The sequence below is a fragment of the Periplaneta americana genome, chromosome 17 (assembly GCF_040183065.1).
Source record: "Periplaneta americana isolate PAMFEO1 chromosome 17, P.americana_PAMFEO1_priV1, whole genome shotgun sequence".
Classification (NCBI taxonomy): Eukaryota; Metazoa; Arthropoda; class Insecta; order Blattodea; family Blattidae; genus Periplaneta; species Periplaneta americana.
Window position 1 is genome coordinate 5,928,258 of NC_091133.1, and position 26,697 is coordinate 5,954,954.

Sequence of the window (26,697 nt, forward strand, 5' to 3'; positions counted from 1 at the left end):
GGTTTTTCCAAGTCCCTTCAATGTTCTTTAACCATGTTCTTGACATTTTCATCCAAAGAAATATGATTTTCCACCAGGAAGTCGTGAAGGATATCAAAGCACTCGGTTTGATTGCTATTGAAACATGTTTCCCAAAAATTAAATTTTTTAATGAATGATTCAATACGGTCTTGCACAATATAAACGTTTATATTTGACCCCTGTAGAGATAAGTTTAAACTGTTAATTTTTTTGAAAATATCTGCCAACTAAGCTAAAGTCTGAAGCCAGATTTCATCTTCCATGCACTTTGCATGGTGAAAGGCATGGCTGGTGATAAAAACGTATTCTTCTTTAAGCTCATACAGCCTGGAAATAGTTCTACCTCGAGATAGCCACCTAACTTCAGTGTGAGACAATGAACATTTATAAATGCTTCCCATATCCTCACAAAGCACGGCAGAGATGCGGGAATTTGTAGGGCGAGCCTTAATAAAATTCATTATTTTCACTGCATCGTCCAGCACACATTTCAATCCATCAGGCATGCGTTTAGAAACAAGAGCCTGTGTATGAATGCAACAATGTGTCCAAGAAGCGTTCGGCGCTACCGATTTCACTTTGGCAACAAACCCAGCATAACACCCTGTCATAGATTTCGCACCATCTGAACAAATGCCTACACAGCGAGTCCAGTCTATTAAATTTTCGCGAAAGTATTCGTCGGTTAACTTAAATATATATCTCCTCCCGTAGTTCTCTCTTTTAAGGGTTTGCAGAATAGTAGCTCCTCTTCTTCGGACTCCCCATTAATATGACGGATGAAAAGTAACAAAATGGCTAAATTGGCAACATCAGTCGATTCGTCAAGTTGAATCGCAAAAGGACTGGCACGAACTCTTTCCAAAATTTCATTTTCGACATAATTTGCCATGTCTTTAATCCGGCAGTTGATTGTATTGTCGGACAATGGTACCATATTGACTCTTTTTGTGAAAGATTCTCCAAACGTGCACTGTACTACATCATTTATACATGGCAACTAATAAAAAATACAGTTTATAATAAATTAGTAATAATAATAACAATAATAATAATAATAATAATAATAACAACAACAATAACAAAGATCATCCTAATTTAGATGAAGCACGATCACTTATAACACAGGAATAACTAATTAAGTAAAGGAAATACCCAATCAAAGACAAAACTGCGGAATAAATGGAAAGCATGTGTACTCGTATTATGTTTCATTATATTTATTGCCCTTACTTAGTTCAGTTACATTAATTTCTATTTAGATAATTATCAACTGAAGATAGACTAAGTTGCAGGATGTTCATAATAAAGGAAGAAATTTGTCATATTGTTGTACCTCTTTGTATTTACCCTGAAAATCCTTTCACTCAACTTTGTCCATAGTTGTTGGAACAAATATTTTTGTTCGTAGTTTAGTTTCTGTTTCTAGGTAGCTATTACTACTTTCCCAAAGCCGTAATAAGGGAGTTTTTCACACATTACAGCATATTGAAACATGCCGAATTGCCATTAGTTATATCTTTAATGGAGCGATGATACTTTCATACGTACCATACTGTTTTTTCTTATCAATATACCTCAACATATTCATTATCTCAAATAAGACCTAAATTTGTAAAATTATAGTTTTACTCGCGATAAACTGTTAAATCTAAAGACATATCCCCAGGTAGTACATTAACTGTACATGCATCAACCTAAAGAAACAGAAGGAAACAAGTTTACGTATTTTGGGTGCATAACTGTACGAAAGAAATATATGATTTAATATGCACTTGATCTTTAAATGTAGGGTAGTATAATCTTTAGAAAAAATTAATGCCGTAAGAAAAACAATTTGAATGTAATTACCATAATGGTCTAAAAATTAGGTTTTAACAATATACCTGTGATGTGAAACACAGGGAACAATGTTTGGGCTTATTAGTGACTCATAGTAAATTCATTGTTGTGGTAATATCATAGTTTAATTATCTCATATTGCTGTTAACTCCTATGTAATTGAAAGCATATGAATATTGTGTTTAATTTCAGTAAATGTGTGTTGACCTGATTGGCGAGTTGGTATAGCGCTGGCCTTCTATGCCCAAGGTTGCGGGTTCGATCCTGGGCTCATGTCAATAGATTTACTGTCATGTAAAAGAATTCCTGTGGGACAAAATTCCGCCACATCCGGCAGTGCTGATATAACCTCTGCAGTTGCGAGCGTCTTTAAATAAAACATAGCATTATAGTAAATGTGTATTAGAATGTTATATCATGCAAGGGCAAAAGTAAATTAAATCAGCAGATTGTGTCTCGTTTCGATGGTTCACTCTTTCCTACATAGAGTTTACAATGTTTTGCGTGTGTTTGTCCTGTGGACATTACTATAGGAGTAGAAGTAGACAAAATTTGTGGCTAATTGTTGCATTTGACAATTACGATTACAATTCAGAATTAATTTATATATAGTGTAATGAACTTTTCTATATCGCACAGGATTCCTATTGAAGGTAAGAAGGTCACACATGTAGCTATATTAACAGCAAATGGGTAATTTTCTGACACTGTTCTTTCAGTGTTAATGGATGTCATCAAGATGGAATCCGAGGTCGATCCTCTGGCAGTACAGCTGTGTGATGACGCTATTAAAGAAGAGGCAAATCCTTCACCAGATGTAAGACCATTTTTCTACCCTCTTGTCTACTGCCTCATTTCTACAGTATATTACTATTTTTTCTTTTTCTGTATTTGGCTGCAGTGCGTTACAATGTTGAGTGACAGCATTGGCATCCGGTCATATAGTTATCATTCACTTATAATATAGTACATAGGTAGGTGCAGTTAAGTTTATCAAACATTACCCAGCTGTTTGTACAGTGCTGCCAACGTTAGCACATGTTGTCAATTTCGTGAACTTAATTGTTATAAAATCCATTGCATCTTGATTAAATGTTGTGATGATGTGCCAAATTTGGTCATATTTCTGTCATTGCACTTGAGTGCTAATAGCTTGTGTTGGGATTTTTTTTTTTTTTTCAGTGGATATGTACTTTATAAATTTACTTTTGGGATAATATTGCGTGTCAAAATAAAATATCAAATAGAATAAGATAACATTACAGTCACTTGAAGACAATATTTTATCATATATAGGCGTAATGTTAACTGGACTTCAATATAGATTTGGCTCCATTTTATTCACGCTTATCGTGAAGTATTATCTTCTCTCTGACATATTCTGCCTTTGAAATCTGTTATCCATTTTTCATTCAATTATTTCCTTAATTTCTCGGCTGTGCTGCGAGTAGTATTAAATCACTGATATGCAGACCCAGAGTGCAACCTGTAACACTTGTGATCAGCTTCTGTCATGTTGTTATATATTACTAAGTCAGAATGTCTCTGTGTTCTGCAGGAAGGGAATATGTTGGATCTGCAGGTGACTAGGATAAAGGAGGAATGCGTGGACGACAGCTACGATCACAATCCTGAGATAAAATTTGAAGAAATTATATTGCCCAATAATTTTCCCGTGGTGAAGTGTGAACCCGAGGTGAGTGGAGTTCATTGCGTGTGTTGGATCTTCTTTCCAGTGTTTAATTTGTATTCTGTTCTTCACAGCAACGTTCTCAGCACTATTATTTTGACAGGGAATTTTGGTATGGAGTGGAGACAGTAAAACTGTCTGCATGTTTTTATTGCTTATTTTTTGTTGCAATATAGGTTAAATTTACAATGTAATATGGCTGTTTAGTTTAAGTTTTCATTAATATTCTTTCAGTGATAATACAATTATTTTTGCTATATAGAATGAGGCGTCTAATATTACCATCTTGAATATCACTTAATGTTTGATGTTATCTATATGCATTTAACATACACAAGGTTTGTGAGAATTATAGGAAGATGTACTTTAATTATGGTTGTGGAAAACCTCGGAAAAAAATTCAACCAGGTAATCACCCAAATTGGTAATCGAACCCGCGCCCGAAAGCAACTCAGTATCGGCAGGCAATCGCCTTAGCCGACAGAGCTACACCGGTGGCCATCTATCTATCTATCTATCTATCTATCTATCTATCTATCTATCTATCTATCTATCTATCTATCTATCTATCTATCTATCTATCTATCTATCTATCTATCTATCTATCTATCTATCTATCTATCTATCTATCTATCTATCTCTCTGTCTGTCTGTCTGTCTGTCTGTCTGGTCTATCTACGTATATCTATCTATCTGCCTGCCTGCTTGCCCGCCCGCCCGCATATAATATAAGTAAAACCTCGTTTATGGAGTTAATTTAATATGTACTGGAAATTAGCGTTAATTCTGTACTAGTAATATTATGTATTTAAATTACTACATCTCATTCTTCGAGCCAGTGTAGGAGATGTAACACTTATTAGTTATGTAAAAATACAGAATTTAGGGTAACACAAATTTTATTGTAGGCCTCTGCGAAATCTGCAATGTAGTGTCGTATTTGTCACACAAGATATCTTATGAGATATTTTTTTCCTGTTCATAATGTTCACTGTCAGAAATCACAGGGATAAATGGGAGTTCATTATTTACTAACAATATTTTACAAAATATGCACAAGAATTAAATATTGTATTGAAAATTCTCGTTAGCTATGAGGATAAAAAATATTTTAGAGGAAATCTAGGAGATTTTCTACTAAATGTGATATATAGAATGTTTAAACAAAAGCTTGGTTTAATGTTACATTTTGTGGACATACAATAAAATCCTTAGAGATTTTAAAGATTATTTAGATTTCGCAAAGTTAATGGCATTTCCTTCTTGCAATAATAGTTCAATATATTCTTAGTGCACTGGAAATGGAAAAACTCTTTGAAATAATAACTGCAAGGAGTACCTTTTGCTACTTAAATTTCTGCTTGGACTCGGTAGGATTTAAATGGAGGCCTATGTCATGGAAAATTGATGCGCCCGTCATGTAAACTTGTACCATCCTTCTGCTGTTTTCTGTCTTTACTTTTAGGAAGAATTGTGTGATTTGGACACAGTGAAGGACGAGTTGGACCTGGAAGTTACTGCAGGAGAGAAGGAGATTTTTCCTAATAGGTGAGTGTGGTGTATGATTCTTCACATGGTCATTTCTTTCATTGCTTCATTAAAATTGTAACATATGACATTAATTTGCAATGTGTTACGAGATGGAATGGTTTGTCCGTATAATACCAATGACCTCAGGAATCATGGAAGAAGGAATTGTTAGGGCAATCAGTGCTAGAGAGTTTATTTTATTTTATTCACAAAATTAAGACAAATGATAAGAACAGTCTTGCAAGCCTACAAATCATCATATTTTATAATTTGATTTAGGATTTATTCCTCCTACTTGTGTATATGAATGTCCCTAGTCCAAACAGCTTCCAGTCTGAAAGAGATAGTTACAACTTTAGTTTGGGGAGAGATACGCTGCTTTTAAAATCTGTTCTTTTCTCCTTTAATTATTTCCACCCTGTGCTGCAAGTAGTATTGAAGCTCTGCCATGCAAAAGAGAAACTCCGATGCGCAACTGTGTCTAAAGATGAAATCGAACTTTATGTAATCTAAGTTAATAAAACTATGACAACCATGTAGAAGTTATTACAGAGAATGTAACAAATCATAATTATAACGTATTGTATAAAATAATTATTATATAAATTCAACAGAATGTAAGAAACTAGAGATGTTATGAATAATTTCAAGGGAAAAATTGTTCCGAGCCGGGTATCGATCCCGGGACCTCTGGTTGAACGTACCAGCGCTCTGCCAACTGAGCTACCCGGGAACTCCACCCGACACTGACTCAATTTTTCCCTTTTTATATCCACACAACTCGTGTGGGCTGACGAAACGCCAGAGACCCACATCGAGTGCACACAATCTCTGTGTGACTTGGAATTGTGGTTTTCTGTTAACGTACACAGTGACGTATATATTATGCAAATCTAGTCTTTGAGGTGAAGCTCTCTGTAAAGCAGATTTGAATAATTTCAAGAGAAAAATTGTTCCGGAGCCGGGTATCGATATAGAAAGGGAAAAATTGAGTCGGTGCCGGGTGGAGTTCCCGGGTAGCTCAGTTGGCAGAGCGCTGGTACGTTCAACCAGAGGTCCCGGGATCGATACCCGGCTCGGGAACAATTTTTCCCTTGAAATTATTCAAATCTGCTTTACAGGGAGCTTCACCTGAAAGACTAGATTTGCATAGAGATGTTATGGTCTATCCCAGCGGAAGACAGTTTCAGACTATGTGACGTTTGTGGAGGAAGAGCACATCCCTCATTTCGTGTGACGTCAGGTGAGAGCACGTAATGCAAAGTTGCCTACATAAACGGCGTTTCTTTGAGTTAAGAGAAGAAATAGCAGTATTCGTGACTAGTCTAAATCAGCCTGTCCCCGAGTTTTAAGAAAAAACCTGAATCTATGACTTGGCCTTTCCATGCGGATTTAACATATCACTTAAACGATTTAAATACCTCACTTAAGGCAAGGGTCTCATCATAACAGATATATACTATAAAGTTGAAGCGTTAAAATTGTCATAGGCTCTATGGATAAATCAACTCCTGGCTGGAAACTGCATTTTTTAAAGTTATCGCAAGTTCGTGATTCGGACATGTGCAAATTATACAGGGACGTCATTTTATTTTTACTTCAATTTTTATTGTACCTGAGTTTTTGAATGTACTTCACTCCCACCCCTTCTACTAAGGAAGTTCCAACTCCACACAGAACCAAGACCGCAGATAGTAAGCAGTACTGAGTTACTGAGTATAGTATGTTCCAGAAATATGTTCGCGTTTTCCAGTGACGAAAGAGCTTTCAATATTGAATCATATTTTCGCACAGGTACTGTCCGTTTGCCTACGTCGCATCCCGATTTCCCCCACCTGCTTCTGCTCGCCCCTCTGTAAAAGCTGGGCTGACTTAGCTCTTTTCTGAAAACATTAATTTCTGTTAGGAATTGGACGTTTACGTAATATTATACAGCTGTTTAATTTAACTTAAATAAAATGGCCTCGTTAAGTAATTAACTGTCACGTGATTTCCTCCCTTTCTACAATCCTGCGGCATAACCACTTGGACGGACAGTAGATAGCATGTCTGAGTAATTTTATATTTTCGGGTCGGGCAGAAGTGAAGATTGAATTTACAGTACGTAGAGTAGGTACAGAATTATTTCAACATGAGTTACTAGTACGAAGGACGAAGCTGGCAATTGGAATTAGATGTAATAGTCTATAGTGCGATAATATGCACAAAAGAACTGGAGCCTGTATCGAAATGAACGGCCACCATTTTCAAAATTGTGTTTAAATATTCATATTATGATTATTTTTCAATTTAACTTCTTTCTCTATATGGTACGCTAATGTGCTGTAGACAGTATACACTGCATAATGAATACGTTCGCATGGATAACTCACTTCGTGAGTAAAAACACTTATTCTTAATACAGTACTGTATTTTGATTAAACAAAAACCTAATGAAAATTATCAAACTCAAAATCGCGATATTTCCTAGTTTACGTAATGGATGAACTACTTTTCTTACCTCCTATACCTAGTAGAGTGATTTGTGTTTTACGCCAGTATCATCGAACTCCAGTCTTGGAGGGGGGAGCAAGCAGTGTTTCCGGTTCTCTAAAGGTATAGACAGGTTAATATTAAAAATGTTAGTAAAAATAAAATGATGTCCCTGTACAAGATCTTCTTCGCTAGTTGAGTCGAAGTTTCAAGATGTAGAACAGTTTCTACTATATTTCAGCTCTTTGCAGCCCCTTCCTAGCAAGTACCAATTGGAACTTTTAAATTTACAATGTGACGATTTGTTGAAGGACAAATATAGACACAACAAGGACTTGGTTGACTTTAACAGGAATTTCTACCAAGCCAGATTCCCGAGATTGTATGCATTTGCTGCACTGGTATTATGTATGTTTGGTTCGTATGGTTGTATACGAACAATTTTTTCTGTTATGAAACTTGCTAAACCTAAATCAAGAAGTACCTTGTCAGACCACAGCCTAACATGCAGTCTTAATTATATATCGCCCAGTCATTATGTCCCAATATTGATAAATTAGTTAAAGAAAAAAGAAACAAAAAATGCAGAAAAATGTCAACATAATTAATCGTTCTGAGCCTTCTTCCAAATTACAAAGAAAAGAAAATGTAATTTGTATGTATTTTTTCATAAAATACAGCAAAGGTTTAATTATTTCTAATTATTTTTAAACACGTTGTGTGATTGCAGTCATTATAAATAAAGGATAGCTTGACGTACAAAATGAACGTGCATAATAAAAACTTGTATTATTTTACTATATATTTGTTTCGTCAAATTAACTGAAATGAAATACTACGTGACTATTAGATACAGGAAAGTGTCCAGCATATGAGACTGTCTTTGCTATAGATTGATTTTCGCATAATAGAGCAGAAATTGAATTATTTATAATCAGTACACAAAATGTGCAATTGAGTTAACATTACCATTGGAATATCCGGGCATTAAACTGTGTTATGAACGCAGATCACTTTTATTTATCGCCTAAATCACTGCTACCTGCACGCCAAATACCCTCTCCACCCCCCTGCAAACTGCTGTCCACATTTCACAGACCTTGCACTGACGTCGAATGCGAGACGGCAGAGCGGAGAGAGGTGACGTCACAGTGCTGTATCCTGTCCTGGTCTGGTCTATCCAATATCATTTTCTGAATTAGCGCCCCAAATAACACAAAAAAACAGATTTAAAAGTCAAAGCACCAAGAGAAGCGTTTTTTCATTACCCTGAGTTATTATCTGATGTTACAATATGGTTTCTTTGATATGTGTGTGTGTGTGTGTCTATATGTTATGGCTAATGACCGATAATCTGGTAATATAAAGACTAGCGGGATAATGTTGGCAGTATCCAACACGTGTTTATATTAAATATTTTGATGTAACATTGTCAATTCAGACTTCATCCAGCCGAAGGGAGATTATCCATTTATGTTTGGATAATGTCAGTAAATTAGAAGAATATGTCGAATTAAATCCGTTCATTGTTACAGTATCCAACATCAGTCAGTCTTCCTTCAAAAGTGGCAACAAATAAATAATTCCTTGAAAATGCGACATTTTCATGAAAAAGAAAAATCTTACGAATCTCTGCTTGCTATATGTCATTTTTTTCGTTATGATCCGAATTTTTTTAATCTGACATCACTGATTGTGTAACAACGTGTGTATGGGAGAAAAGGCACAAAAAAGTCTGTGGCTTAAGAGCGCGAAATTATCTATTATAAATCACATACGTGAATGCACATTTAAGGCAAATAAATCATTACTTCTGTATGTTAAATTCAATTTAGTATGAAGTGCTGACCTTTGTTAATAATTACAATGCATAGAAACCGTAATACAATGATTATTTCGTGCTTGATTACAATTATTACAAAGAAAGGTTGAGAGTTCGTGTGTCACGTTCAAATGGATATTTGTTTATATTTCTTCAAAACCAATTAATTTTTTCATGTTTCGTAAATGTAAAATGAGACACATCACATAACAATCAACTTCTTATACGGACAGCATTTTGATTTATGTACAAATTCTACAAGAAAAACACGTGACACACGAACAAAAATATTATGTTCGTGTGTCACTAAAGTTTATCCTAAAATCCAGTTACAATTTTTGTTGTTATTGAAAGTCTTTACGCCTAAACATAATTAGTAATGGGATTTCAATACTTATTGTTGATTTCGATAATATCTGTCTGTGTGTGCATGTGTGTGTGTGTAAGTGCGCGCTTTTTTCAATGTACATATACTGTAGGTTAAACGCTCTTGAAAATATGTGTTCCATAACTGTTGTAAGGGGGAAAAGAACTGATTATTCTACCCCATTATCTCCTGGCCTAGTTGCCTCATAAGTGATGCCTTCTTGGTATCATTGTGAGGTTCACACCTGCCTTCGGACAGTTGACTAAACAACAATTGTTGTAAAAATATAGTGTGTAGGCCTAAAATTAGTATAAAACATTTAATTTATGCCTAAAGTTCGTATAAAATATTTTTTTTTTTTTAATTCCTTGAAAGATTACAATATTTGGTTTATGTTAATTTTTTTCATATAAAAACAAGCTTATGCAGTACATTTTTATGGTAAGTACGTAGTCACTATGTATAAATAAATTGGTGTAATTATTAGCTCATTAGCTAAATGCTACTAAATTTCTGATATTAATTTAAAATCGTTTTATTTAATAACGTTAATTAACTTACCCTAGGTATAATAAGAACTGCAGGCATAGTGTACAAGTCTTTCACAAGAAGTGATGTATTAGAGTGCATTTAAAACAATTAGTAACCAACATGACAGAAATGTTCGTGTGTCACAACATATTTGCAATATTTTATTTCTTAATGGCACTGTTATTTTTTTTTAAGTTTGTGATTTAGCAGTTACATGTACTACACAAGTGTCTTAATTGTTTGGAAAACAACTGAATGAATTTATGAACATTTTCCATTTTGGTAATAAATCAAGTGGCAAGAAAATGTTCGTGTATCACACCATATAATATTTAAAATTTTTTACATTATTAATTATTCCTTTTCATTAAGAATTTGTGTTTATAATTATAATGCTTATGTTAAAAGACAGTAATGTCTTTTTCTTGAACTACTAAGCATTTAATTAAATATCCTGTGAAGATCATAGTTAGTTACTTAAAAAATGTTACGTCTGTCACTGGAATGACCCAAATGTCGTGTGATTACAGTGATATGAAAGATAAGTTCTGTGAAGCTTTTGGTGATTTGTTATCGAAAAGGTGAGATGATAATTCGGCCTGATGATAAATATCGCTAAATAATTGTCCAACTAGATGACATTAAGATATGGGGATCATATGCGGAGACTAAGAGGAAGGCAGAGAACAGGAAAGATTGGAGAATGACGGGTTTACAGTGAAAGTTCTGCCCACGGGCAGAACACTTATGTATGTATGAGCTATTCCATCTCAAATCGACCGAAATATAGAGAAAATTGACCTTGCAATTTTTAAATAGAATGAAACTTTTTCTGTCTGTAGACAACTGTGATACAATGCTTTGTGCAAAGTTTGAGGCATCAGAATTTCATACTGTTTAAATTTAAAAATATTTAAATTCATCGTATTTTCATAAAATTAGCAAATTTAAACTGTTGTAGCTCCGAAACCCTTTCACCCAATGATCAAAATGATGGTTTATTTTGATACTGAGAAATTAAAGTTTATATTGACATATAAACAGATTTTCTTACTTTTTATGGAAATGGAGAAATTAGATTTTTCCTCATTAAGATGCTTTTGCCAACTAAAAAATATTTAAAAAATATATAGTTAGATTTCGCATTGAAAGTACAAATAAACACATATTTTTTACTGGTGGTACGTTGATAAAGTATTGAAAGTATCAAATAAAGAAAATAAATAGTAGGCCTACTTGCGTGAACTAACCAGCTGACTGTGAAGTGGGAGCTACACGAGGCAAGCAAGGCCAGGGACATAAACACGAGAAGTGTCGTCTAGCAGCACATGGATGTGCTAGCTTTATCACAAGTTTTCTTAAACACAGGAGTAAAATGACAAAACAAAGAAAACTGCATCCAAACATTTACTCACCAGATGTTGCTATTTCTTGCAGAGGACTTCCACGCCCCCTTCAGCAGAAGAATATGTTTTTGACACAAGTTTTGACTTGGAGACAGGAATATAGGCATGTGTCGACAAAGTCCCTTGTACTGTGCGTGCTCGTTCGAATCTGGGCACCAGCTCCTTAGCCTGCCTTGCATAATCCTATTTGCTGCCCACTGAAATAATTCAAACGGAGTGGTGATTTGGTTATGAATTGGATGTTGGAGGCTGGCTCTGGCTGCCTGTCGTTTTATTCCGTCACACGATCCCTTTCCATGAAAAGTAGGAAAGAAGTGCCACTCTGCCTTTATGCCAAACTTCTTCATAGTAGCACAGATTGATAAAGTTCTTTCTGTTTTTATATTGAGAAGGAGCACCGTCACTGAAATAGAATATTTTCTCCACCTTGTCATACTTCTGTTTAAAAAAATTAATTGTTTTTGAAAGAGGTGGATTGCAACAGTATCATGTTTCAGGCAATCAGATATAAGTTAACTACAAAAGAGTCACATTTCTCAGTGCCATTGTTGCTATGATAAACAACAGACGGATGTACCATTCCCTGATTGTTGTTCCAATGGAAACCAGGTACTTCATCTTGAATAATGAAAGCATAATTTTCAGAGAAGTCTAGTGTCACTACGAATTCCTAATGCTTTAGATTAATTTTTGTTTCTTCCTAAAACATTCTTTGTTGCCTCGCAATAAGTGAATGTTTTTTGAGTGCTCCTACTATAACTTTCTAATTAACACATTTATAAATTCATTTGTAGACTTTTCCAGGCTTTCTAATGTTGTTTTGTCTGTAGCTACCCACTGTCTACATGAAATTGAGTCTATCAAAGCTTCGTCAAAACAGACAGTGATTGTGTTTCTAAATCTAATGTTCCGGGACACTCAGCACACTTATCAAAATAACACGATGGTTGTGGTGGATTGCAAATGGTTCTTGCAATACAGTCTTGGTACGATTTTATAGGTAGGCCTAATTCTTCACTTTTGGTTATCTCTGGGAGTTTTGCACCACATATCATTAACTTTACATTCTGATGCGGCATGCAAATGCAAACAGACTGTGTACCACACGAACCGGCTAAAATACAATGCTGTGGCCTTAATTGAGCGAATTTAGAAAATCCAATTTTAACACCAGGATGTTTGTTCTTTAAGTTTCTATAGAGTTCCGAAAGATTACAAAGCACCAATTGTTTTTGTACCTGCTTCTTTTTGCTATGTTCTCTAACTGTTACAAAATCCCTTTTTCCAGGCATAGTTATACTAAATTCTTCTGATTTGTAAAACTTTTGAACTAATTTTGTTGTCATAACCGGAAGTCCTTGACCTATTTTGCTTTCTGGAGTAGCCTACACATAATTAGACCTCTTATGTTAAAGTCCTTCGTGATGGAAAACATATGTCTGGTTGCTGCGAAGTTACTCTGGATCTTCCTAACGGACCATGAAGAAGGGAGAATGGTGAGGACTTCAATTTTGGTTTTTCTGTCCTGGGCCAAGCAGAACACTGTTTTAAGGTTCTCCAGGATTTCATTATCTGGTTCGTTTGTAGAATCACTACTTGTATCACTTCTTCTTATTCTTCTTCTTCTTCTTTCACTACCTCCTTATTGCCGCCTAAGCAGCGTGGAGGGGTTGCCTCTGATCCATTTCTTATATTGATCCCGGTCAGCTGCAAGAAGTTTTATTTGTGCAATCGACTTTCCCCTTTTTTCGACTATCTCCTTGATAACTTCTTCCCACATTATTCTTGGCCTGCCTTTCAGGCGACTTCCCTGGGGTTTAGCTTCTGCAAACTGCCTTGTCTTCCTTCCTTTCTCCATCCTTTGGACGTGTCCATACCACCTCAACTGCTGTTCTTCTGACTAGCCTACTGGTTCTTGTTGAATTCCTCTCTGATGCGTTCATTTCGTATTCGGTTTCTCCTGGTTTTACCTGCTATTCTCCTTAGTGCCTTCATCTGTACAGCATTAACCCTACTTAAATCTTTTTTTGTTAAGACCCAACTCTCGCATCCATATATTAATATTGGTTCTATAATTGCTTTCTGAACCCTAGTCTTTGTTTTCTTTTCCAACTCTGACTTTCCAAATATAATATTGTTAATTGCGAAGTATGCCGAGGTTGCCTTTTGGATCCTGTTACGGACTTCTAGTTGGAGTTTTCCTGTTTGGTGTATTCGGGTTCCAATGTAATGTAGGACTCAACTTGTTCTAATTTTTGCCCTGAGCACATGATCTCTATATGTTCCACCTGTTCCTCCGTCCTTGTAATCATCATAACTTGACTTTTCTTCATACTACCCTGTTCTGCCAATGTTTCCGTCCATTCCGTCACTGCCTTTTGCAGTTTGCTTTCTGTATCTGTTATGAGCACAATATCATCTGCATATACTAAAGCCTGCACATATACTGGTCTCATTTTCCACATCCAAACTACAGATTTATCCGTTCTGGGTTTACATGTCTTCATTATTTCGTCCATAAAAATGATAAATAGTAGTGGGCTTAAACTATCCCCTTGCTTAATACCTCTCTTCATGTCAAATGTACCTGACATTTTCCCATCCATACGTATTACTCCTTCTACCTTTAGAAATACCGACTGTAGCTCTCATCAGCTTCTTAGGGGACTACTTGTATCACATGATGGAAAACCTTTTCTTTCAGTGATGCCACTATCTGTTTTAATTTAGTTTTGGGGTATTTTTTTCTGATATATTTTCTTCTTTTTCACCGGACTCACGCCAATCACAGTGAGTGTTTCGTTTAAAGTAGTGAGGGTTGCCTTGTCAACACATTCCATTTCAATCCTACCGGATTCTTCATTATTACTGTTGCTGTTACTACCACTACTCTCAACTTGAACACTTTGAACACTACAAGTTGGCCGAACATTTTCTTCTATGACTTCTCTTGATTGAACTGCGTTATCTAAAGAATGTGATTTATTTACTTTCAATCTGCAATGTACATAACCGAATTATGTTTTGTACCTTTCAAGTATGCTAAAATTTTCTGCAATCGAACGGGATACTTTCCGAAGTCATTTAACATTGACCCTTTTGTGACGCGTAAGTTGAAGAGGATTGAAGCAGCGGTCACCTGAGTAAGATTTGTCCTCCATTTTAAGCAACCTGAAATAAATTTTTTTACAATATAGAAAATGTTTATATTACAGAAGCGCTCACGAAAGACATGCATTTAACTCAATAATTTGATCGATATTGTTTTGAAATACTTTATCTTGCCATATGGAATGGTTTCACAAATATGCCTTAATGAATAACTTATAATAATAGATATCATCATCATCATCTTCCTAACAAGTATTAGGCCAAGTGGCCTGTTACGGTCTCAAACTAGAATTTTCAGTCCATCTCTTCTTTGGACGGCCTAGAGATCTTTTGCCATATGGATGGTAATGAAACAGTGCTTTTGGAATTCTGCATCGATTCATTCGTTCGAGATGATCCTTCCACTCAAGTTGATATTTGCTGATGAACTGTATAATGGGTTCTATTTGAAGTTCTTGCATTATGTCCTCATTTTTTATTATCCCAGCGATAATAATAGACATAAACTTGAAAAATACCGAGTCGCAATACTTGCACTTATAAAATGCGCACGCAACTTGGCTACTTTTGCTCGCATCCTGGAGACTAAACATGTCACACCGTTGTCTCAGAGGGTGGCATGACTCCTTCTCCCAGCTCTCGTTTATCTTCATTTTTCGGCCAATGCGTGCGGTACTGCGCCGTTCAAGTCTAGGCATGTGAAAATAATTTATTTAATACCCTCGAAACTTATTGCCGTACCACTAAACAAACAATGCCGAATCCCTCTTAATAATGCAAAATTTTTTCTCAATATTTCTTTTATAATTTTATAAATTGGCAAAAAGCCTAAAAGTAAATAAAATCAGATTATCTGTCTCTGTGTACAATAAAAATAAGGATTACTTCTTAACATAACTTACCAAATGTCAGCTTCAAAATGAGCTCCCGTTCAATGTTCTGCAGTAAATGGTTCCAGAGTTCTGAGCGCTGAAAGAGGTTAGTTTTTCTAAAATACGCTAAATTTGTCGCTCAACAATACGAAAACCGTTTGACTTTTGATAGTATATTTTTGCAAATGCATTCTCCTCAGCACGTTGTATAAATAGGGAAGAATTTCTTCCCTATTTCTTCCCTACTCTAATTTAGAGTATTAAAAAATGCGAGGTTTTTTACTGATTGATTTCATATGAAATACCCGTATGTATTTAATTCACAAAATAAAGATCGCGAAAGAACAGAAGAAGAAGTCGGCTCTCTCCTACCGACGTTTAAAGAAATATGTATGATGTGCTTATGATTGGAGAAGAAGAGAAGTTGATTGCACGAGTAGTAACAGGTGATAATACCATCACATCATTTAAGTACTGTGTGAAAAATGAAAATCTGTTTGATGTTTTACAAGTTCATTTAAACATTGGCCACGGTGGAAAGCATAGGATGGTATCTGAAGTAAAAGAGAACTACAGAAAGATTACACAAGAAACTAATTTTGCTCTACCTGAAGTTTTGTGTACCCTGCCAAAAATAAAGCTAGCATCTCAGAAAAAAGGTTTGGTTAATAAGTCGACGGTGTTTTCCACAATGAATGGTTGATTTGATCGAAATGCAATCATAGCCGGACGGAAGCTTTCGTTTCATTATGATATATGAAGATCATCTGATCAAGTTCGTGCAGTTAAGGCCACTAACATAAAAGAGAGCAGAAGTAGCCAAACAATTAATGGACATATTTTGCATTTTTGGAGCTCCTGCCATGCTACAATCAAACCGTGGCAGAGACTTTGCCAATTGAGTGGTTTCCAACCTAAAATCCATGCGGAGCAATTTGGCAATTATACATTCGACACAAAGCCAGGGTAGTGTAGAGAGGGCAAACCAGGATATTCAGAACATATCTACATGGATATAAACTGAAAACTGTAAATCAGAGCGTTTAAGATTCGTCTAGATGATGAAGAACAGGGCTTATCACGAAGAAATTCGAAGATAACCTTATGAAGCCATGTGGCCCGGGTTCGATTCCCGGTCGGGGCAAGTTACCTGGTTGAGGTTTTATCCGGGGTTTTTCCTCAACCCAATATGAGCAAATGCTGGGTAACTTTCGGTGTTGGACCCCGGACTCATTTCATCAGCATTATCACCTTCATCTCATTCAGACGCTAAATAGCTATTGATAAAGCGTCGTAAAACAACTTACTAAAATAAAAAACATTTTCTTCGGAAAGCCTCCAAAATTGCTGTAGAATACTATGTTTTCGTCTTCACTAAAAAAAAATGGCAGCAAATATCTGTCTCTCCTTCGATAAAATGTAATTTTCATACCAGGCTGAAGTACGTTCTTTTCCTGTAGTCTGTAGGCGAACAATTCAGAAGACTCCTTAGAAAGATTCAGTCCCTAATCAGGTCATTCAACTCGTTCTCGCCATAGCATTCAAATGTGAAGCTAATTGAAACAATCACTGTTTCTGTCGCCACTTTCTTTACCTTGTGCTATATCGGACATACCTATAAGATCCATACTCTGAGAGCTGTGGTGACTCATGGAAGAGTGGAATAGTAAAAGATGCGAGTACGGCACAGATCTCATAGCTAAAGGTAGATCAGGATGATTATTTAAATTGATTTCTGTGATATTAGCAAAAAAAAAAAAAAGCCATCAAAATGATTTTTTGATTCCATGATGTTTTTATTGATAATTTTGTAACAAAACAGAATTATAATATATATTATATAAATTGAACAATATCTAAGAAACTAGAGAAGATACAGCATAGCCAACGTCATTTCCTGAATTAGCGCATCAAATAACCCCAAGAAAAGATCGAAAACCAAAGCACCAAGAATTTCATCGTCATCATCAATAACTTCAAGGTTTAGGCCGATGGCCTGTTCTGCCTCCAGAATTTTATCCGTCAAACTGGTCTCTCCAACGTCTCTTTGGTCTCCCCACTCGTCTTCTTCGTGTAGGTCTGTAACACCATGTTCTAAAAGGTATCCTGTCGTTGGGCATTCTTGTTATGTGGTCGTACCAATTATTTCTATATTTTTAAATTATAGTTGTTATACTCTCGATATTCAGTTCTTGACGTATATCTTCATTTCTCTTATGGTCCTATAGTCTAAATCCTGCTAGTGGCCTTAAGAGTCTCATCTCAGCGGCCTCAATTCTTCTCTGTTGGGCTCTAGTCAGAATCCACGTTTCTGAACCATATAGCAATGTTGGAATTGCCAGTGTCTTGTAAAATTTGAGCACAGTTTGCCTGTCGACTTTATTTATAAGTGTACGTTTAATTGTACCAATAAGTCTTAAAAATTTATTTAACTTGTTTTCTACGTCTGTAGAGGATATGTAAGAGAGATCACATCCGAGATAAGTAAAATAATTTACTTGTTCAATCATCTTATCCTCTATTACAATTTTAGATCTTAGTGTATTATTTCCGCAGAAACCAAATACTTTAGTTTTCCTTTGGGATATTTTAGATTGTATTTATTAGCAACAATTCTCAACAAATGGACTGCTCTCTGTAGGTTGTATTCAGAATCAGCCAACACCAACTGGTCGTCTGCGAAAAGTAAGTAGTCTAAAATGATATTATCTATAAAATAATGTGTTATTAAATTGTTTTACCATTCTCTTACGGCTTCGTCTAGGTATAAATTAAAAAGTGTAGGTGATAAGGGACACCCTTGTCTGACCCCTTGGTTAACTTCTCGCAAGTTGGTGGTAATCTTGTTTATATTCATTTGGATATTTGTATTTTTGTATATACTTTGTATTACCCTAATTAGATGCTCAGGAATTCCTTTCTTTTTTAATATCATCCACAATTTTGTTCTGCTAATCATATCAAATGCTTTCTCAAAGTCTATGAAAGCCATATAAATGGGAATATTAAATTCGACATATTTTTCTATAATTTATTATATTTTTTTTATTTCCTTGTGTTATTAAGAGATCGACAAACTTTTATGTTTGTTTCAGCGTTGTGGATAATGTTGAGAAGAGTGTGTCACTAGAATGTACCGGAATTTATCGTGAAGAAGACAAATTGCCACAGTATGATAGCAGCAGGCCAGATATCAGTGAGATGAGCCATAATTCTGTTAAGTGTCATATATGCCATGAGGTTTTTATCACATCAGAATCTATGAAACTTCACTCCCATGTACATACAATGAAAAAGCCATTCAAATGCGATGTCTGTGGGAAGTATTTCACAAGATCATGGAATTTGAAGGTTCATACACGCGTGCACACAGAGGAGAATCCATTCAAATGTGAGGTGTGTGGAAAGTGTTTCTCAGATCCGACAGGTTTAAGCAAACATTCACGCATACATACAGGCGAAAGGCCATTCAAATGCGATGTCTGTGGAAAGTTTTTCCGAGAATCTAGTAATTTGAAATTTCACGTCCGTCTACACACCGGAGAGAGACCATTTAAATGTGACCAATGTAGAATGTGTTTCACATCAAAGGCAGTTTTAAAAAGACATTCACGAATACACACAGGCGAAAAAACATTCAAATGCAATGTCTGTGGAAAGTGTTTCGCAGGAGCGGAATACTTCAAGATTCACGCTCGCCAACACACGGAGGAGAGACCATTTAAATGCAGTGAACGTGAAAAGAATAGTGCGGACATTGGAAGTTTATAAAAACGTATAGGTACTCCTACACACAGCCAAAGGATCTTTCAAATCTAATAGTTCTGGAAAATGTTTCACGATAAAGATGAGCTGGTAAGGTGTAACAAAAGTTCCTGGTAAAGTGAAAATTTTACTTTATTTTTTTAATTTTATTTTACTGTTCTTCAATAATTTGTATTATGCTATGGTTTGGCTACGGCGATCTTCGCCGACGATCATCGCTGGCGATCTTCGTTGGGATTCTGTCCCATTGATTTGAATGTGCATGGTTTCTTTACGGCGATGAACGTCAACGAACGTCGCTGGGCTCGACGAACATCGTAGGCGTTTGCCTTGGAGGCAAAAACCTGGCGATCATCGCCGAGAAACCAATTGTAAAATTACAGTAGGTCATGTGTTAAATCAATAACATGTGATTTATACATCATACATATCATAATGGCGGTAAAACAGAAATCTTTCTGCAATTTCTCCACTAATGAAGACGAGATATTAATTGATTAAACATAAATCACTGTTCAGCATGAGCCAAAAAGAAGAACCAACGTAAACAATAACAAATCTATATTTTGCAACAATCAGAACTGTTAATACAATTGAGTAAAGTGATTCATAATTTAAGGACACACACGATGCGGCAGATTTAGCTAGTGAAGCAAAAGTTTGAGTGTGAAATAGTAAGTGAAGTGGAATTCCGAGCAAAGGAGAGAAGTGCAACAACCTCCTACTCACATTGTTGTTTTTTTTTATTTGTAACATTATGTCCTAAATAAATGCTCCTAAATGAAAAAAAAATAACTTTGTAAAAAGTAAAAATAAAGTGTTTATATAAATGGTTTTTACTTTAACGTTATGCTTATCTTTCAGCTGGGGCTATTGGTTTGTGAATAAATTTTGTGGGTAATTTTACAATATCATTTTGAATTGAACTTAAGACAAAATGAAATTATTCGGGAGAAAGTCTGAAGTATTCCTTAAAATTGGTGGGTTCATTATCAAGATGTCTTAATATGAGTGAATTAAAATACCCCTCTGTATATCTATTTCTAAACATGACACTAACTACTTTAAAGATCGGTACTTGTTTTTCAAGGCAAAACTTATATTATAAAGTTATCATATTGTCATCCATATATCAGCTGATTAGAACATGGTCAACTATATGAAACAATCTACTATACATCTACGAAGTTCGCCGGTAAAGAACCCACTCTCTGACGATGACCGCTGGCGATTTCAATCGTCGGCGATGTTCGTTCGACGAAGATCGTCGTAGCCAAACCGTAGCTTTATATCCTTTCTTTTTTTTCAAGACACTGCAACACACGTCTACCAAAAACTGTCTGTGAATCTAAAAATGTCTGTGAGTCACTTTTCCAGCAGTCGGGCAATCATTGCGATTTCTTGGTCTGGGTGTTTATTTTATTTATTTATTTTATTGGGTTATTTTACGACGCTGTATCAACATCTAGGTTATTTAGCGTCTGAATGAGATGAAGGTGATAATCCCGGTGAAATGAGTCCGGGGTCCAGCACCGAAAGTTACCCAGAATTTGCTCGTATTGGGTTGAGGGAAAACCCCGGGAAAAACCTCAACCAGGTAACTTGCCCCGACCGGGATTCGAACCCGGGCCACCTGGTTTCGCGGCCAGACGCGCTGACCGTTACTCCGCAGGTGTGGACTGGTCTGGGTGTTCGAAACACACTGTCTTGTAATCTGCTCCACAGGTGCTCTATGGGATTTAAATCTGGAGAATTTCCAGGCCTGTCTGTCGAGAATTTGATGCTAGAATTCTTTATTGTGTCCAGTGTGCCATTAGCTGTGTGGGCCCTGGCTTCATCCTGCATGAGGAACACAATATGTTGTTTTGGAAATTTTATGGTATTCCTTTTTTTTTTGTTAGAATGGAGGGAGGAAACATCCCACGCACTACGACTTGAGGTCTGTTGTACACCCCTATATGGGTTGAGCTGCGTGCCCACGATTCTCTATGCGCACCGACCTAACCACTTGACCCCCTTAACGACCGGTCCCTACAGCCAACAAAGTCCATGTACCAGTCCTGCTTCTGGAACCCCCCCCGCCCCCCAAGGCTTTCTCAATGGTCTGAGGCAGAAGTCCTCCCCCGAGAAGGTCTGCCCCGGGTTCCGTCGCAGAAGCTATCCATCATCACTTGAATACAATTCATGGAGGATGGTCGAGAGTGCCAGCAACTTTGGAGGACCACTGTAGAGCGATCTGAAAACCAGAAGAAGTAATGGGATGATGAATGAAAGTATGACAGGGGAGAAAAGAAAGTGGCGAAGATGAGTGGGGTTCCAATCGCCTGATAAAGTTATCTGATATTGATGCATAGGAGTGACAAAAACCCCGAAAAAATCTTACCCAGGCAACTCGTCCCGACCGGGGATGGAACTCGGGCCCGCTGGGTTCGGAGTTAGACTCGCTAATCCCTCAGCCACAATGCTGGACGTGGTATCCCTTAGAACTTTAGAATATGCTGGGAGAATGTGTGTATAATAATATTCGCCATTTACAGTTTTCTTCTCATTGACTACAATAAATTGTATCTTTCCATAACGTGAGATTCCTCCGGCCACCATAATCTTAACGTCAAACTTGGGTACCTGCGTAGGCTTTATAGAGGATGGATCCGCTGTTCGAATGCTGGCACTTTGACAATTCGGAATAGAGTGAAGTTCCACAGGTGACTCATCCGTGAACAGAATATGAGCTCTTAGAATTCTGGCAGCAGGTGCATCCTCTATGTATCCTTCTTTCAGCAACCTTTCACAAAATTTAATTCGATCGGATAGATTCTTTTCACTCAGCATTGGCTTGATTCTTGGTACATAAAACCTCCGACCCCAGTCCTGACTACGGCAATGCCTACTGATTGTCATGTGTGAAATGTTTTTGTTTATAGAGTGGTAACACTCCCAAAAATTCAGCCTTTTAGCCACAGCCCGATTTCCTACACCAACCTTGTCCTTCACCCACTCCCTTATTTTCCTGTTTGTTTGAGGTGACACTTTATTTGGTCGACCTGATCGTTTAGCATCTGAAACAGAACCATCCGTTTGATTCTTCCATTTTTAAACTGTTGTTAGTGACATTTTGAATAACCTGGCAATATCATGTACTGATTTTCCAGTCTTGACCAAGGCTTGAACCTAGGACCGAACATGCTCACCTTTCCTTGGTGCCATGGTGACCTGAGTAAGTAAAAATAAGTGTCAGTATCGTGTGTTAAAATTACGCATTAAAAATGACATTTAATTGGTTTATTATCCGGATATTATAGGAAAATAAAGATGTAACAATAATTCCTGGTACGTACCAGGAACTTCTGTTACATTTTTGTGTTATGAATAATAATATTGAAAGAAGATGACACTTAAATTCAATCATACTACATGATATTTTATTGATTAAAGAATATAAAACAATACTCACCAGAATTAAAATCACAAAATTTATGATCTCGTAATTTACGCTACCCTAATTTTACTAGAAATTAACTTACATTGTTAACATATTCAATACCTGTCTTCAACAATGTGACATTTCCCGCCAAATTATTATTAAAGAATTGACCACACCACAATCAAGTAGTACCAACTCCTACATCATAAAATTTGGTCATCATTCCTGGGAAAATGGAAACTAACCAAGAGAATAATTTTAACAAACTGTACCAGAAACTTTTGTTACACTCAGATCTATCTTAATTTATTTTGTCTGTGGAATTCTGCTGAAAAATTAGGAACGTTATACTACACGTTATGTACATCGAGGGTTTTTAGTTATGGATCGCCTGGGCATGGCTGCGTATTAGGTAAGTGCAGCAGCTGTAACAGGCAGAAAGGGTGATAGTGTCACCACACTTAAGGGTAGCATTTTTATTTTTATGTTTACCGTGTATATTTACCAGAAGCGAAAATGATACAGTATTTAAAACTGATAACAATAGGCAAGAACATTTGAAAACAATGCTTCCACAGTGGCGTTACTTCCCCAGCATCATCATAGGAAGTTCCCTGTTACCTGTCATAACCACCTGAAGTATGATTTTTAGAAAATTTTTGTTTAATATTTTCTTTTAATCGAAGAGTAACAATTAGCACACAATGAACGCACCTAGTAACGCACGGACATACAGCCATTTGATCACAAAGCGTCCCTCAAACTGACTACAAGTGGCTACTTCACATGCATTATACAGCCCTGAAGACTGGAGTCTTCCAGTAAGCAGTCACACTCAGGCGGCCCGTATCTCAACCTTACTGTGTGCATACCTTCATTCATGAGCGCAAATATTGTGAAGTGTTTCCTCACCATATATTGTTAAGTTCATTAGGCCAGAGTTTGTTGTCACAGATTCGAAAAAAAATAGTGTTTACACTATACGGCAGCGTTTTTCAAACTTTTTTGAAGTGGGGACCATGTTTTTAAGTTAGAACAGTTCCGGGACCACCTTACTCTTGTTCCCTTCGAAAGCAAATTTATCATTTTTGTAGTATATTTTATTACCAGTATACTTATATTTTAAAATAGAATTAATTAATTATAATACTTTTGTAATTATATTTTTTGTAGCCAATCACAAGTAACTTATAACAAATTCTGTGCAGTGTTGATTCATTGCTTGCCTGTTAACAGTTTGTTGTTTGAAATCCTTCTTATATGGTACACACTAGTAGTTGTCCATGTCTCTGTTAAATAGTGCCCATTATAAATAATGGAAAATTGGCTTCGATCAGGATCTTTGAAAAGAAAGGAACATGATGATACGCTTCATTTAGACAGTGCTAATAATTCAGAAGCTGTGTGTGAAGAAATATATAGTAATTATACTAGTCCTACTAGTAGTTATTCAAGAAAAAATACTTCAGTAAATATGACAAGAGTTATTTGGAACTTGGATTTACTTGGTGTGCCAATAAGAGTGAACCAAAACCTCGGTCCTCTGCTTTCAAATGAGTGTATGAAATTCGCGAAATTGAAATGGCACTTAGAGACGAAACACGCAAGTCTAAAAAGTAAACCTGACGGATTTTAAAATAAGCAGAGTCTAAAATTTCTTATATCGTCATCTGGAAAAGCAAATAAAAAATTAATGCAGAAACATGCCCGTTTTTCAGCAAGTAGAGATGCAATTTGGCACGTTCTATTCTTGGTGTATGACGTATAGGTATCTGTCCATTTCAATGTGCAGACTGGGTGTCGGCAAAACTATAAAGAAAGTCATCAATACATGAAAAGGTTCGGTACTTTGGTCCTCTGTTATGAATTCGGGTGGTCCCTGGCTGGATTACAGACTCGGCGCCAGGTGTGCAGGGAAAAGATGGCGAGATACGCCACGTTCATAGTGCTTTAAATCCCTCTTTTGTTGCTGAGAGTAGAGTGGCAAGTGGGTAGACGGGTGGGGTAAGAAATTTCATAAAATATTAGTACTGGGAGAAAAAGTGAAAGGCGATTGCCATGTGTCATTTCCAAACTCTGAGATTTTCAGCTATGGTGTGATATGCAATTCGTTTGAATTTTATTTTTTCTTCTGTCTTTTTTGAAGGACCACAAGGGCAGAACTCGAGGACCACAGGTGGTCCGCGGATCATAGTTTGAGAAACGCTGCTATACGGAATTTCAGACATTCTTTCATTCATTCATAGTGTTCTGCCCAAGGGCAGGTCTTGCACTGCAAATCCAGTATTCTCCACTCGTTTCTATTTTCTGCCTTCCTCTCTGTCTCTTTTTCAGACAGGAATAATACAAATTCAGTTATAGTTCCACCTACACTGTCCCTAGCAAATTTCGTATCGGATTATTTTTCCACTGATTTAGCTCATACAATTTTTACATAGCCTTATTATAATTTGTTTTATATTATGGACGATGAAAATATACGGTTGAAGATTTTAAATTTGCTTTTAATACGTACTACCCACACATTATTCACACACAGTACGGCTGTCAAAAGAAAAAGTGGCCACTCTCAAGATACTAAGTTCCCTTCGGGTATCTCCACTACAATTCGGAGACAGGCGATGTTATATGTTATTGGACCACGATGCCTGCTGTATACAGTTATAATTAAAGTATTCTAGTTGTTACACTTGTAGCATAATGGTAGCATTCTGGGCTGGTATTCCTGAGGTCGTGCGTTGAATACCACCAGCTGTTTTTTATGTTTTTTTATTTTTTTTTAAATACAGAGAAAATATAAGGCTGCTGTATCTTATGACTGTTTAGGTAGCCCTAATTAACATCAGGTTCATGAATGCATTATACCATGCTTTATCATTATTTATTATGACATTAAGAAAACAAAGAAAAAATTTATACTCAACAAAAATATCTTTTGTGACATAAACAAAACAAGCGTACTAGTATCTTCGTTACAAAATTAAGACAATTAGAAGTTAAAAACCCAAACGAAAAGCCACGATTCAATATTTATTCCATTTTCTTCCAATCTCGATCACATTTTGCAGTTGAGTTCACATGTCCTGGACGAGCTTCCACAAATCACCAGGACGTCTTGGAGGGGGATTGGGCCAATTTTTCCGCATGTTATTGTGCTTCTTTACTTGTGCCCCCATGGCTCCGTTGGAAGAATGTCTGAATTCAGATGTCAACGTCTCAGGCTCAAATCCTCGTCGTTGCTTTTCATTTTATTGAGTTATAGGATAGAATAATGTAAAAATATAAGAAGAAAAAACTAATTATAGTATTATGTAATTCTATTTCTCAAAATCTAATATTAAATTTATATTATTGATATCGCTAAAGAACATAACAGAATATAAATGGTAACTTGAATATTATTTATATCGCTAAAGAACGATCAGAATATAGATGGTAAATTGAATATTATTTATTTCCCTAAAGAACGATAACAGAATATAAATGATAACTTTAATATTATTTATATCGCTAAAGAATGACAACAGAATATAAATGGCAACTTAAATATTATTTATATCGCTAAACATCGATAAAAGAATATAAATTATAACTTGAATATTATTTATAACGCTGAAGAAATATAACGGAATATAAATGATAACTTGGATATTATTTATATTGCTAAATAATTGTAACAATATAAATGATGACTTGAATATTATTTATATCGCTAAAGAATGATGAAATAAAATGGTAATTTAAGCAAAGCTCGAACTCGCAACCTTGGAATCATTAAGCGAGCACTCTACCTCTACTCTACGAGACACAGATATCGAATGACCCATAGTTCCGAAACTCTTCT

The 26,697-nt window shown here is 36.1% G+C and overlaps 1 protein-coding gene across 1 annotated transcript in view; it reads left to right on the plus strand.

The window, feature by feature from the left end:
- The window catches only part of LOC138693172 (zinc finger protein 813-like), a 33,929-nt gene extending 8,588 nt beyond the window's left edge, over positions 1-25,341 (plus strand). The window contains exons 3-6 of the mRNA XM_069816885.1: positions 2,583-2,680; positions 3,422-3,559; positions 5,019-5,101; positions 18,760-25,341. Of these exons, the coding sequence (XP_069672986.1) occupies positions 2,583-2,680; positions 3,422-3,559; positions 5,019-5,101; positions 18,760-19,435 (995 nt within the window). The 3' untranslated portion in view covers positions 19,436-25,341. The remainder of the gene's footprint in view (positions 1-2,582; positions 2,681-3,421; positions 3,560-5,018; positions 5,102-18,759) is intronic.
- Positions 25,342-26,697: the final 1,356 nt, after the last annotated feature.